Below are 15,091 nucleotides of genomic sequence, written 5' to 3'. Positions count from 1 at the left end.
GTCTGGAGAAAGTGCATGACCAAGGAAGGCAATTTTTCTGCAAGAAAGGTATCCTGACTTCTACCGAAGACCTTACTATATTGTTCTTTAGGTTCAGGCTTTTTGAAACGCTTGTACTGTATAATTCAATAATGCAGACTTTATCAGTCAGTGTGTTCATGAGCAGGGTAAAATGCCAAATTCAGAAAACAGGGCACAGGTATTTTTCTTTTTGGTTTTAGAGTTGCTTTGAAAGTATTCACCTTGAAGGATAAAAACACTTGCTCTCAGTTTGTTGGTTTTTTATTTATGTTGTTTCTCCCTTTTTTAAGTCCACTTCTGTGAGTGGAGACAGTTGGGAATACACTGAAAGGATAAGGGCGTATACCCCACAAAGAACTGATTTTCAAACATGGGAACGGGTATTTGAAAAATTGCTGTGAAAATTAAGGCAAGAACAGTAATTTAAAAAAAATACAACTTGGTCATTTAAGCCTGTAATTAATGTAGACAACAGACCAAGGGTGAACGTTTGGTGTCAAAAGTTGACGGTATACAATGAAGTCCGGGGTACTACAACTAGACAAAATAGCGAATACTTTTTTTTTTTTTTTTACTTGCATTTGTATAAACCCAGTGAACACATTATAATTAAACTGGCATTTGTGCCTTCAGACATTTATATTTACATTTACATTTACTCTTGGCAGACGCTTTTATCCAAAGTGAGGGACAACACATTTACACTCTAACAAAATGTGTTAAATTCCTGGACTAAATTTATAAAATGATTAAATATTACAATTTTTCTAAATTATTAAGGCAATAGCTCCGACAGTTACACTGTATCTAGTCTCACTGATAGAGACCTTTAACCACAAATCTTAAAATTCAAATAAAAGAAATACAACCTTCAAGCCTTAAAACTGAACTAGACTAGACCAAACTGCATTGACATGATTTTAGTCACAAACATCAACATTTGCCTGAGAAACTCTGTCCTTAGGGTTCATTTTTAACAGATGTTTACAGTCACTCTGGTCTCCTTAGAATAATGTATCTTACTCACCTTTCAGAGCACACTGCTCCTAAAACATATTTCTGTGAGTTCACTGTAATATTTGAGGATAACTCAAATGAGTGTATCAATGTTTTTATTACCCGGTCTCCTCTCTCAGTTTGATTTTTGGCATCAGGACAGTTAAAGGACACTGTTTAGAGAGATATTAGTGAGATCCAAACTATCTGGAAACTATCCCCAGTGGAGACTAATGTAAAATGTAGAAACTGCAGACCAACCTTGTAAGATAGATAGACCCTTAAGATAGATTAGATTTTTTTTTCATCCATTAAACACCAAATGTTTACCAAAATAATTTTCTCCATAAAACGAATACAAGCACTCATCACAGACTCATAAATAATTCATCTATTCATTACTCTCTGCTCCCACAGTAATAATTATGGGCTGTGATCTAACTTCATTTCTTGTGTTTCTGTGTCTCCCAGTTACGTGCCCATGCTGTGGACATGAATGGGAACCAGGTCGAGAACCCCATCGATCTGTACATCTTCGTCATTGACATGAATGACAACAGACCCGAGTTCAAAAACCAGGTCTACAATGGCTCTGTGGATGAAGGCTCTAAACCAGGTATTGGCATATGAATGGATGGAAGGATAGATAAAACATGAAGTGTGAAGCAGGAGCAATTACAGGGTAGACGAGTTAATTAAAGACTGGAAAGATTTGAAAGATTAAAGAAATGTGTGATGGTGCTAGATACGAGTGGACTGATGACGAGCTACTATTATATCAGGAGAGGCTGGTGTCGTTAAAAGCATGACTACACCAGTGAATCTTTGACACAACTGAGAATTTTCCATTCCCCCTGATTTAGCAGACAGACAGAGAATCTGTCTCCTATAGTGGCTTTTCATTTAGCCGGCTGCAGCAGTGGCCATAAACCAAAGAGGGTGCTCAGGCTGGACAGGAGATTGAGGATGAAATGTACCACGCTGTAGCACCACTGGGTCATTTTATGTCTAACCTCAGAGCGAAAGAATCACGAAGATGAGCTCTCTGTGTGCATGTGTGTGTGTGAGTGTGAGCCTGATGAACCCAACTTTATTGCACCAGGGGTGATTTCAAGAGGTGTCCAGGTACTAATTTCCCTTTCTTTCTTTCTTTCTTTCTTTCTTTCTTTCTTTTTTCTTTTTTCTTTCTTTCTTTCTTTCTTTCTCTCTTTTTTCTTTCTTTCTTTCTTTCTTTCTTTTTCATGCCTGCCTTCCTTTCCCTTCAGCCTTCCCTCACACAGCAGACAAGTCTCTGTGGCATGCATGACATTCTGCTAAACAATAATCATAAAAAAAAGAGAGTTTTAGAATTTAGAGCTCCAGTGGTTTCAATGGAAGGCCAATTACAGACTTGAATTAGTTTGCAAATTAAAGAGTCATTATGGGGACCTAATCCTGTCAGGCACAGCTTAGGACGCCCGTACAAAGGGTCCACATTAAACCCCCTAAGAGTGCAGCTTAATGAAATTACCCCGCCGATGTGTGACACATTGTGATTCTTCATCTCCTTCTCTCTATCCCTCCATCTCTAGAAAAAAGTGATGTGTGGAGGACTGATAGTCACTCCGCTTGGAATCTAACCAAATATGGAGTCTGTCCTCTGTTTCTCTCATTTCCTCCTCCCCTCTCTCTCTTGCTGCTGCCTTTTATTTCTCGTCTCGCTGAGAGGCCTTTAGAGTGCTCCCTCTGGCCGAGTCATTGACAAATGTTGCTTTGAAATGTAATGAAGTTTGAAATGGGAGCTGCGGTTACAATTATCCTCGGACAGGGGCTGTCACTGGCATGATATCACTATCTCTGGCAATTAGAATCAGCTACGGGAGAGGGAGAGCAAGAGGGAGAGAGAGAGATGGAGAGATTGGGTGACAGGCAGTGGTCCCACAGAGTTATATGAGTGCGTGGAGGCAGGAATGCAAACAAGTGGTGCCTTCATGGGAGGATTGTGGCTTCTTGTCTGCAACAGAACTGTGTCTGCATATACGTTATGTCTGTACTTACTTGTCCTTTAAGTTGAGTGATTTTCACTTACAGAACATGTTTCCAACAGGCATAAATCTGTATAGGTCATTTTAAGCGAGTCTTATCAAACATGTAGACAGTTTAGCTACATTCATGTGCATACTAATCAATTTGATATAAGGCTTATCAATACCTTTCATCAGTAAAAGCAAAATATGATGTGAAATATGTAGCTATAAAAGCTTAGCTTATCTTATAGCAGAATGTCTGTGCCTGGTCCTGCTTCTGGTTGTTGAGGTCATGATTTTTTGCAAAATAGGTGTCCAACATTTCTCTGCTGGCATAAATCTGTACACATCAATGAACATCATAGTAAGTGTTATCAAGCTGTTATGGAACATGTTATGGTTTATTAACCACTTTTATGCAGACATTAACCAATATCAATGTGATTATTTCCAATGTATGTCATTAAAATCTGTTTGTAGGATGGTTGATTAAGGAGAGCAGTGCTGTGTGCACAGTGCATCTGCAGCCTCTCCCTCTCGTTGCTTCACTTTAAACTAGCCAATAAAAGGCATGACAGCACAAAATGTTCAAAGTTAAATGAGGACTTAGTCATTTATTTTATGGAAACAACTAGAATATAAACAACTACATGTAAATTTTGCCAAACAGCGGCCACTGTGGTTACAAGGAGCAAATATGGAACACTGCTGAACTGCTTTTGTTGCTGCTGTTCTTAGTCTAACAATATCTCAAGTAGAAAAGAGTGATGAAGTCAAGAAACTGCTTTAATAATTTCAGTTGCACACCAATAACTAGCTAATGTTAGCTAACATTTGCTACCATTAGCGACCATGGCAGGCTGCAGCAGCAAAACTCCTGAGTGTATTGAAGTGGGTGGGGGGGCCTTTTATTTCTATGATACTAAAAAGTTTGTTAGTTAGTCTCGCTTTAACACAAATTCAATTTTGATGGAAATTGAATTTGACATATTTACTTGTTACTTTCTGCTACAGCATGCTTGGCTGCCTGTGCACGTGCACGTTGAGAAATATTCTTTTCTTTCTCAGGAACATATGTGATGCACCTGTCGGCGTTTGATGCCGACGACAACATCACCGCTAATGGAATGGTGCGCTATCGAATCCTTTCCCAGACGCCGCACAGCCCCATCCCTAACATGTTCACAATCAACAGTGAGACTGGAGATATTGTGACGGTGGCACCCGGTCTTGATCGAGAGGTTGGTCTTCTACATCCCCGTGCATTCACAAAAGGCAGTTAATGTTAAAGATAAAATCGTATAAAATTAAGCAAAATAATCATCACAAATAAGGATTGTATTATGCTTTTACTCTGAACACTGATTATTGAACTATAGCTGGTTAGAAGATACACCTTTGTCTTCGTTAATGGAGCAGCTCCTAACAGCATTGTTTACTCTGATGACACTCTTGAGATGTGACTTAAGAATGTTTTGTAGCCATTTGTCACCACACACACTGACACACACCCACATCAAGTCATCTTTCTTTTTTTTTTCTTTTTTTTTTTCTTTTTTTTTTTACACCAAATTGCCTGCTTCTGCGGTCACCTTGTTTATGGAGCTATAAAAGTTGTGACAAGATCCAAATGTGTTTATTCTTGCGACATGGATGTGCCAGTGACAACTCTGCAAAGAAATCTCGGAGACAGATCATCGTCCCAAACTGTCACCAGTGACAGACCTATTAACAACACATCATGCTGCAGTGGGCTGCTCACGTTGTGTTGTGGGTGTGTATGTGTGTGTGGGTGTGTATGTGTATGTGTATGTGTGTGTGGGTGTGTATGTGTGTGTGTGTGTGTGTGTGTGTGTGTGTGTGTGTGTGTGTGTGTGTGTGTGTGTGTTTGTGTGGTGAAGATAGAGTGGAAATATCTGAGATAGAATGCCCTTGACACCTGTCAGACAAACACAAAAGCCCATATAATCACATCTACACTCGATAAAACACAGGCAATGGAGTGGAAAAAAAAGGAAACTGTAGGGGGCAATAGAACAAAAACAGAGCTCGGCAGATGGGGTATTACAATGAGGGTGGAGTAAGTGAGTGTGAATTTGGCAAAGAAGATAGGGTGATGGACATGAGACATGAGGGTACCAGAGGAAGGGAGAGAGAGAGAGGCATGAAGGGAACATGGAGTAAAAAAGCCTGAATGTCTGATGCTTATTTTTGCTTTGTTTTATCTGTACACTGCTAATCCCCCCCACCCCCCAATGTAGGATTAAACCCCCTACCCAGAGCACCTTTGTGCTTCTTGACTGAAGAGGACTCCTATTGACATAATTCATCCCCTAGCCACTAACCTATTGTCTATATTCATCCTGTGAGAGCAGTGTTCCTCTTTTTCAGGAGCTCCCTGTTTACAATCACATTGTTAACACACATTCACTCCTGGAAACCGCATGTCACAGGTTGGCCAGAGAGCAGCACCAGTGCTTAAGGGCACATCAGTGGTGGTAATGAGGGAGTGTCAAGTTCTGCTCCGTCACTTTCCCCACCCTGATTCAGACCCCATTCACACCTGGTGTCAACATGCAATCTGTACTTGGATATCTTAACTATATGAGGGGAGCTGTATTTTAATGCACATCATTTTGAAGCAGTTGTTTGATTAATAAGTTGGTTGATGAACAGAACATTAATTGGCAGCTATTATCTATTATTATAATTGATTTACTGTTTGTTTTTTTTCTGTTTTATATCATTGCAAAAATGAATGACTTTGGGTTTCGGACAGCATAAGCAATTTGAAGATGTCACCTAGGCTCTGTTTTCTCTACTTTCTATTGTCAACCAATTAATAGTAACTCAGTTAATTAACTTGATAAACCATGAAAAGTTAATCACTTGACTAAAAACATGCAGTCTGTAAAGCAGTGTGTGAAGTGTGAGTGCATAGCAATCAGAATGGATGAGTCAGCCAGACCACATCTGTGCCGCATATGCGTTGGCCATATTCTTAAGACAAACATTTGCACAAGATGAGAGCTCACCTACCACTGCCTCTTCCTGCTGTCTCTACCAAGCCTGGCAGAAACCCCTGCCTTGGCAGAGTTAAAGCAAAGCCCATAGAGCAGCATCACTTCACTTGACCTGGGACCACGCTTGCTGATAAATCCGTCAGCTGCACCGACCTAATTTGCTCTTCGAGATCCCATCACAGTAAGGGCAGAATCAAGATAGGGAGAATGCTTTTTAATATGAGACCCATGAAGAAATGAAGACCAGCCAATCTGTCCCCAACTTCCAAACATGCGGTCTCTCTCGAGATCTAAAACTCAAATTGGCTCTCACAAAGACAGGTGTACAAGAGCGCGCACACATGCTGTACACGCACAGACATAAACACGATTACATGTATCTATTTCCCACACAAATGTACTTGTGCACATATTTTTGTATGTGTGCACAATTACACACAGTTTCTGTAGCTTACAAATACATACTTGTGTTTTCCTGTAACATTTTTCTCAGAGAGCAGATAAGACGTCTTGCAGGAGAAAAATCAAAGCTTCAATACTGTACATAAACTAGGAAGATGCTACGCAGCACAGTGCAGTGCTTCCCTGGTCCACTTTTAGTCAGCACTTTGGCCCTTTGAAACTTTGAAAGTTTATGTGTCTCCTTTTCCTTCTTGGGCTGGGGTGTTGGAGGTGTTAGGCGCTACAAAAAGAGAAGAAAAAACAAAAACACAGGCATCTATTTTTGGTAATCCTCCTCCCTTGTGCCTCAGCTGCATCCCCTGCTGTCTCTTATTCTTTCCTCTGTTCTTCACTTTTGAAATGTCTTTTTCCTCTCCTTTATAAACTCCCACACAGATTTCTCTTCTAAAGGTTTCCACTGGTCTGTAGTGGACTTTAAAAAGCTTGTTGACAGTAACAGACCTCAGTCCTCCAGAGGAACCTGGGTATGCTGTGGTGTTGTTGCAATGCTGAGAGGTTCAGAGGAGCTCTACATAATTACTCCCTTGTCTAATTAGTGAGAGTGTTGTGTACATGCTGTACACAGGCTGATGGGACAGTCAGGCAAGCACTGCTTCTAAACAAGATATGGAGAAAAAGATGTGTGTGTGTGTGTGTGTGTGTGTGTGCTTGCGGATGTTTGTGGGTGCTTGGTTGTGTGTGCGTATGGGTGTTAATGAGAGTGTGTGTACAAGGTTGGAGTTCAACATCTGGTCTAGCATCAAGATGAGAGGAGCTGTCTAATCTTCATGATGTGGCGTCCTGGCCTAATTGGGATATTTACTCGGTAATTAGCAGGTGAGAGAGACACTGGGAATGTAATTGGGAATCTCAGTGACGAGACACATTATCCAGACTGTCGGCTCCTGGGCTCCATCCTTCCTGCAGCCCATTAACTGCACCGTGGGACAGAAGAAGAGACAGAGGATGCCGGCAAAGAGAGGGAGGCGGGTAGGAAAGGAGAATGGGAAGGGAGCGGCAGGGCTCCAAGCCCACAAACACACCCAAGTACAAAAATACAAATAAGAGAGCCATATTTCAGCTTACAGTGAAGTGACACTGTGTCATTTTAAAAGATGAAATGGCATTTATCATTCTCTCATATCATTTTCTCCATAGATAGTCTATTAATCTTTTCCAGTTGGAACATTGTCTTCACATCTGTCCATCAGGGGCAGAGAATAAGTGATGTCTTTGATGACACACCCATGGGGAAGCTTCACAGTGCAGCCTTTGCAGATGGTGTGAAGTCTGGATATGTTCCGCTGAGGAGGTTTCAACTCAGTTGAATGAAAGACTTCACCCTTGCGATTCTGTGTCTCAAATAAAACCATGGACAGTGACTATAGAACAAAACACAGCCTCAGCTTTTTTTTTTTTCCTCTGGGAGTCACAGTCTGTGGCTGCTGCTGTAGACACATGGAAGAGAGAGCTTTCTGCAGACGAATAACTGCTCACTCCTGTCTCTTATGTTTCTGCCTTTAACAGAAAGTGTCCCAGTATACCATCATCGTGCAGGCCACGGACATGGAGGGCAACCTGAACTTTGGCCTTTCCAACACAGCCACCGCCATCATCACTGTCACAGACATCAACGACAACCCTCCCATGCTGACCTCCAGAACTGTGAGTTGCTACAAATCAGGGAGTGGGGAAAGGGTGACAGTTTTTAGAAGGAGAGGGTTTGGGTTCAGGGAAGGGGGGTGGACATGATGAGTATGTTGAAGGGAAAAAAAAGGGTAGAGAGAGAAAGACATTACAGATGAGATTGTGGGGAGAATGAAAAAGAGGGAACAACGGAATGAGGAAAGGAGAAAGGAAATGACTACAACACTGTGTTATGTTGTTACACAGGAAGATTTACACAAGGACAGTGAGGGAGGGTTATGAAGTGCAAAGGGTACTTACTCATTTCCTTGTAAAGGCTGCACACTCACTCACACTCACACACACAAGCAGAAACTAATCCATATCATTGACTTTCATCAGCAAGAAAACTAGAGCCAGCAAATCATAGATGATTGTTGTCATGATTGTGATATTTAAAATGATGATTACATTATAGAAAGCCATTATTAAGAGTGGGGTAAAGTTTAAAAGCCCAAAGTAAGTAATGTATGTAATGTATCATGTCACTGGTGGTGATATTCAGCGACATCATCACCAAATGAATTGGTGAAGTGGAAGATTTAGTGTTGTTAAAAAGTTTATCTCACTTTTTTCCACTCCACCTTAGTTTAACTCTCTGGTTATTTCTCTCAGTGCCACTGAGTGTTTAGATGTGTGGGTGGAACAGCTGAGGTGGCAGCAGTATCTCTCACTGACTGTTGGTTGGAATGAAAGTCTCAAAAGTCAAAGTTTTATTTATTTTGTGTCAGAGACATGCATTAGTTTAGGGCAGTGGAGATGAAGAAAAAATGAGTTTGTCTGCATTCCGGTTTCCTGTTATGAAAAACCTTTCTAGGTGTCAGAATGGCTTCAGGTGTCAGAATTATTCACTATGTGTGATTTCCTATCAGTGGTGATGAGAGCAGAGGCCTGTTGGGTAGATAAGGTGCTTAGCTCTGCAACTGCGGGGAAAGCAGCTGAGGCCGTATCAGCACTACAGTAGACTCGGCTCTTTGAGGTGGAAGCCGAGGAGTTAGCATTAGCACATGCCCTGGGGGCTATTAAGACCCTTATAATGATGAGTTAGCAATGGCGGTAAAGCATGTGTCAGCCATCGAGCTCATCAGAGAACTGCTACATCACACACAGCAGGAAATGAACAGAGAGGGGGCACAGGAAGAAAAAGGATAAGACACAAAGGAGATGGTGAGCAAAAAGACAACAAAGAGGGGAGAGGAGTTGATGACTGGACCACCACCAGACTCCCAGATGATAAAAAAAAAGTGTTGAGAGAATGATGGGGAGAGGAGAAAGAATGAGGGATTATTTAGTCACAGGAGCTATTTTCTATGGCGGCAATGATAAAGCATAGACATGCCCTGTTGTAAATCAGAAGTCTTTCCTGACTCGGCATCCCCCACCCCACCCCCTTGCACTAAGATTCTCTACTGATGGTGGTGTATTGATGATAGTGGCCAGTAATAGATTGATACTCTGTAACTGTATTCCACCGTGTTTAAGTGCATTTCCATCACCACATCATGGATATTGATGATAAACTTTAGTGGAGGTTTTGGAGCCACGATGAGCAGAGCACTTTTACCCACTCCTTTCATAAATCACCCATTTCAGTGGTGGGATAACATAAAAGCCATTTTGTTGAGAATGCAGGCCATTATGCAAATATTTAGTGTTTGCAATAAACCCCATAGATCTTTCAACGTGTCCCAGAAATATAAAGTTTGGGGAATTTGTCTTTAATGTTGATGATTAATATTTCATCATGCCTATCAGAGGCTGGCCTATTTTTCATTACGGCAAGGGGTGGTGTATGTGTATGTACGTGTAGGCTTTGAGTGCCTACTCAGGGCTGCATGTATGCTTTGCATTATTTCTGTGATGCGGATAGATGAAACAAACTGAAAAAGAGTTATTAATCTCTTAATTGTATGTGCATACAGTATACTGTAACAATGACTGTATCTCATATTGTATGTATTTGTCATAATGTGTAGAGAATCAGAGGTATCTCTGTGCAGGATCCACTGCAGTTCTTTGTTGCCCTCCTTCCTTTACTGTCCTCACAATGTACCTATGATGAAGCTTCCTGTCACTTCTCCTTGCTCTCCTTTCAAGTCCCCTTTCCTGCTTTAGTCTTTCCCCACTGCCAAAATAGTGACAGGAGGGTGAGGGTGTTGGCAAGAGGTGTTTTGTCAAGTGCTGTGAGAAAGTCACTGCACTCTGTGCCAGTCACATTCACAAGAGCTCCCCCTTCCTATCCTCCGGTCCACCAGTTGGGGACAAGTTACAGTATCATAGAGAGATCAGAGAGAGTCTGAGCCTTTGCTGAAAGACACCATGGTCATATAACAATTCACCATTGAAACAATCATTACTGCAGTACACAATAAGTGTCAAAGCAGTATTCAGCTGATAAATCATTAAGAGAGTGAAAGAAGGAGTACAGGCCCAAGTGAGATTATAATGCTCTCTGTTAAAGCTCACAAATGTTGCATCACAATCCATTATTGACAATAACCCCACCAAACGTCAAAGCTCACAATCATAAATGTCTGAAAGAGATAGAGCAGCTTGAATATAGTCAAGAATTGGGAAGAACTGCTCATTATAGAAAAAATAGTTCACTTTAAATTCTTACTTGGAAGTTCACTCTTGAATTTAACCTGAAATGCTAAAAGTTGGTCTTCACACAATCTTCAGCATTTCACAGTTTTCTTTTGCAATTTGGCAATGTGGAATTAATTTCCTAAGTGATTGTAATGATAGAGTTTTATGTGCAGTGAATTTATAATTGTCATGCCATGTAAGATTGCCTATGGGGAAAATAAATACGATTTTTATTACACAAGGTTTGGATGCCTGATGTAACCCCTTTCAATCCCCCACTTTGTAAAGAGATAACGAGAGAAGAAACCTTAAACGGGGGTATCGATAATAAAAGTTGCAATGGACCCTTCAAAGTCTCTCATCAGATCTTGTTTGCCTTAGTTGTTACTGTGTACAGAGAAAAAAGATGCTTAAGGGCCCTTAGGAGCTGAAGAACCATCTCTCAAGTTTTATTTTATTGAATTGGCACTGGGGAGCCCCTGAACCGATCCACAGTAATAAACCACACAAGCACACACATACACACGCACACACACACACACACACACACACACACACACACACACACACACACACACAGTTGCCATGACACAAACATACCACAGCCTGCCTACTTATCCGACGCAGGCAGTGCATCAGGACCACCCGGACTTGTCTGTTGTCTTAAGAATGTCATTGAGTCTCTGAACAGCTCTCCTGACGCAGCCCCCTAATCTGCCCGCTGCTGTCGGCTGTTTGCTGGGTGATGCGAGGGTTGCCAGGCAGGGTATTATGGTCCGTCGGAGTGTTTGGTCTGGGGCTTTGCTCTTTGATATCCTACACTCACATAAGCGGCTCAGTGGCTCTTCCACGCCTGTTACCCATGGTGACACGGTGACTGTATGGTGCTTCATGCCTGTTGCTTCGAGATGAGGTGAAGACACACCAACATGCTCACCCTCTGACCCCACATGATTGGTAAAGAGTTGATGGGTTGTCCGTGTGGGTGGGGCTGTGGTTGACTTGTGTTTTACAGGGTAGCGGTGCCGTCATTGCTCTTGTTGGTTCGTCTTTGTAGGCTTTATCCCCTGAGCCTATATGGCTTTGATCAATCCCCACCATAACAGACACATGACAGACAGCAGCTCACTCCTCATCAGGCTTATCAGGACAAAGCACATGTGTTTGTACAGCATGGGGACAACTAAAAGCCACTCATATACACTCAAACAGCTGTTTTTACCCTCCCCACTGCTGGCTCCTTTCTCTCTCTCCTTTGTCACTCTGGCTTTCAAAGGAATGAAATATTATTGCTCATCAAGGATGAGTACTGGGAAGGCAGAAAACACTGAAACTGGAACAACGGCCCTGTGTGGATATGCTTGCTGGTGTACAGCTGGGTTTACCGCTTGTTTACAACTAAGTGGTGGTAAAATTGAGATCATTAAACTTACTCTACCTGAAAACATGGAAGGAAGACTGGCTCTATAAAAACAAGACTAGGTGAAAACCTAGTACATGGCTGGAGTGTGACCAATGTGCAAAATTGAGGATGTAGTTGAAAACTGTTGAGGAACCACTGTAACCAAATAACATCATTGTGTCCTATTTGCATTGTGCCTAGTGTCAGCCGGATTCAACCCTTTTTCAGCCTCATTTTTACTCGCTAATGTAATGAAAGTAGATTATTGCTGTAATGGAGGTGAGGCTCTGTGAATTGGAAGCCATAGTCCATTTCCCTGCAGCTCCTGAGCAGCCGCAAAACCAGGTCAGCAAGGTAACTGCCCGAAACAAGAGGTGTAACCCTAAGCCCACATTTTGGACCAATACACAGTCCAGTCATATGTTTATATCTTGTCTTGTTTGAAAAAAGTTTCTAAATCTCACGACAAATGCGCTAAGTTGGCAACACTGGAGATTTTTAACTCCCCCTGAATATAAAACTGTTAGCGCCTATTTATTTTGAAAGAGCAATAGCTAATAGCGAAACTCCAACTCAGTCACATGGCATTCAGCCGACCAATAGTGAAATTATGATAGCTGAGTCCATGAATGACTGAGTGATCAGTCATTCATGGACATTCGCGATTATAGGGCTGGCCCTTACTATTGCGGTCAAGCCAAAAAAGGAAAAGAGAGATATCAAATCAACATATTACAACGTAACATTTTCATCTATTTCTGCAGTTTTCCGGTGAGGTCCCAGAAAATCGAGTGGATGTTGTGGTGACTAATCTGACGGTGATAGATGCTGACCAGCCACACTCACCTAACTGGAACGCCATCTACAGGATCATCAGCGGAGACCCATCGGGGCACTTCACCATCCGCACTGACCCCGTCACTAATGATGGCATGGTCACGGTGGTTAAGGTAAGACACCAGCCTTCAATCAGAACATGCTCAGCTTCAGGCACTATAGAAGTCAGTGTAGAAGAAACAGTGTCATCTCTTCTCCTGTGTTGAATGCAGACAGGCTGGGGTCTTTGCCTTTCATATGCCCCTTTATGTCCAAATGAGGGATTGGAGGCCACTGCCCTTCAGAAACTCACAGACTTAAACACAATGGCTGGCGAGACCACTGTAGCAAATTAGGTATTGATTTCTCAATTACAAAGGCAACGGTTTTTATACACTCATAATGTGCTAGCTACTGTGGTAAATGACAGCAACAACAAAACTATGTCTTGTAACAACCTTCTATGTTAGTGTTCAACCCCACTTACACAGGTTGTCCAGAGGGTTGCGAACCGTTAAGCAAGGAAAATACAGAAAATGGACCAGAGAAAAAAAATCCATATGATATTCAGCTTGTATTCTGTGTGTGTATCTAAAGTGTGTAAATGCGCATGCTGTTGTATGGCCTTTGGGATTTGTATTTGTGTGTTCATCCATGAGTGGTTCACAGTGAATGTAATTATCGTGTCGCATGAGTTTTGTGGAAATAACTTGTTTATTTTTGTGACCCTGATGACCCAGGGGTATTGTCCTCGTGTATCTGACTCCAACAAATCGCATCTCGCATCCTACAATAATGTTTAAAAAATAGCAATAACACCTCCCTATAATTCCCACAGCACCCTGAGCAATGAGCATTGGCATTTTGTTTCTCTTCATTATCTCTAGATGACTGCCTTTTATAATCCATTCCTCTCACTCCCTGATGTAAAAGTCAGCAGGCAGCCGGGTAGCCGTAAGCTTCCACAGAGACCCAGGGGAGGTTATCAGGAAATCAAAAATAAGAGACAGGACACCCCCTGGGAGGAAACGAAAAATAGACTGTCTCAACAAGTAAACAGAGGGGCTCAAGCTTGCACCAGGGAAAAGGGAGCCGGAATGGTTCACATCAGACAACGTACCGTAGGTAAAATCAAGAAGCCAAAAGAATGCGCCACCTTGGTGTACCTGTTTTTACCAAGGTATCTGCTGCTGTTAGTGCAGACACATCGAAACACACTGACACCCAGGTATGCGGCAAATCTCCCACAAGGCACCTGAGCTCCTTTGTAATCAAGGGCTGAGGTCTCAACCTAAACATGTCACACATTTACGCTGGTCTCCGAGGAGTTTATGAGACGTATTCTCATTTTACCGCATGGTAATAAAGCCGGTAGACAAACAAGCACGCATAAAAACACACAAACAGATCCACTCGGTTCAAATGAGTCATTAAGATATGTAAATCACAGCTTACGATAAACACGGAAGATGACAGGGGAAGTGGAGTGAAGTGATGCAAAGACAGATTTCCGAGGATTGAGAGATACAGATTGCGGTGGGTGGAGGATTGGGGGGGTGGGGGGAGGGGTGGGGGGGGGTGGGGGAAGGAGTTGGAGTCCAGCGGAACAAATAAGGTAAAGGGGAAAGAGAAACGAGTGAAGCGATACAGAAGAGATGTAAGATGTGGTGGCTCACGGGCAAAAGATGGAAGCCGTGTTATTGACCTCTCACCCCTCTGGCTTCCCTCAGGGTGTGTGTGTGTGTGTGTATGTGTGTGTTTTAGTTAGCCTACAGCTATACTCTAGACCTCCCTGTGCTCTGAATACCACTGGCTGTAGATCAAAGAGCCTTGAGCATGGTTAGCCTGTAAATGGGTTACCAGTGCACCTTGGGGTCACACACGAATACACACCCATGTGCTTACATTTACTTTACTTACTTACATTTATTCACACGGACATATCCACACCAGTGCCCTTGTCAACGAAGCTGCCTGATTAAGGATGCTTTTTTATATCAGAGCTGTGCCACACCGTCCACTGATAACACTGAGGCAACGCAACATACAAATGTGCTCAAAGTCATTAACATCACAATCAAACACCACAGACACAAGCCTTGCGGCAGTAA

General features: G+C 42.2%; 1 protein-coding gene across 1 annotated transcript in view; it reads left to right on the top strand.

Moving 5' to 3' along the window:
- The window catches only part of LOC130174831 (cadherin-4-like), a 233,496-nt gene that overhangs the window by 196,814 nt on the left and 21,591 nt on the right, over positions 1–15,091 (top strand). The window contains exons 7-10 of the mRNA XM_056385049.1: positions 1,489–1,633; positions 4,092–4,264; positions 8,015–8,152; positions 12,929–13,114. Of these exons, the coding sequence (XP_056241024.1) occupies positions 1,489–1,633; positions 4,092–4,264; positions 8,015–8,152; positions 12,929–13,114 (642 nt within the window). The remainder of the gene's footprint in view (positions 1–1,488; positions 1,634–4,091; positions 4,265–8,014; positions 8,153–12,928; positions 13,115–15,091) is intronic.

This window comes from Seriola aureovittata, chromosome 9 (genome assembly GCF_021018895.1).
Source record: "Seriola aureovittata isolate HTS-2021-v1 ecotype China chromosome 9, ASM2101889v1, whole genome shotgun sequence".
In the NCBI taxonomy this organism is placed as follows: Eukaryota; Metazoa; Chordata; class Actinopteri; order Carangiformes; family Carangidae; genus Seriola; species Seriola aureovittata.
Note: the sequence above shows the minus strand (reverse complement) of the source record. Positions and strands in the feature narration are given on the sequence as shown.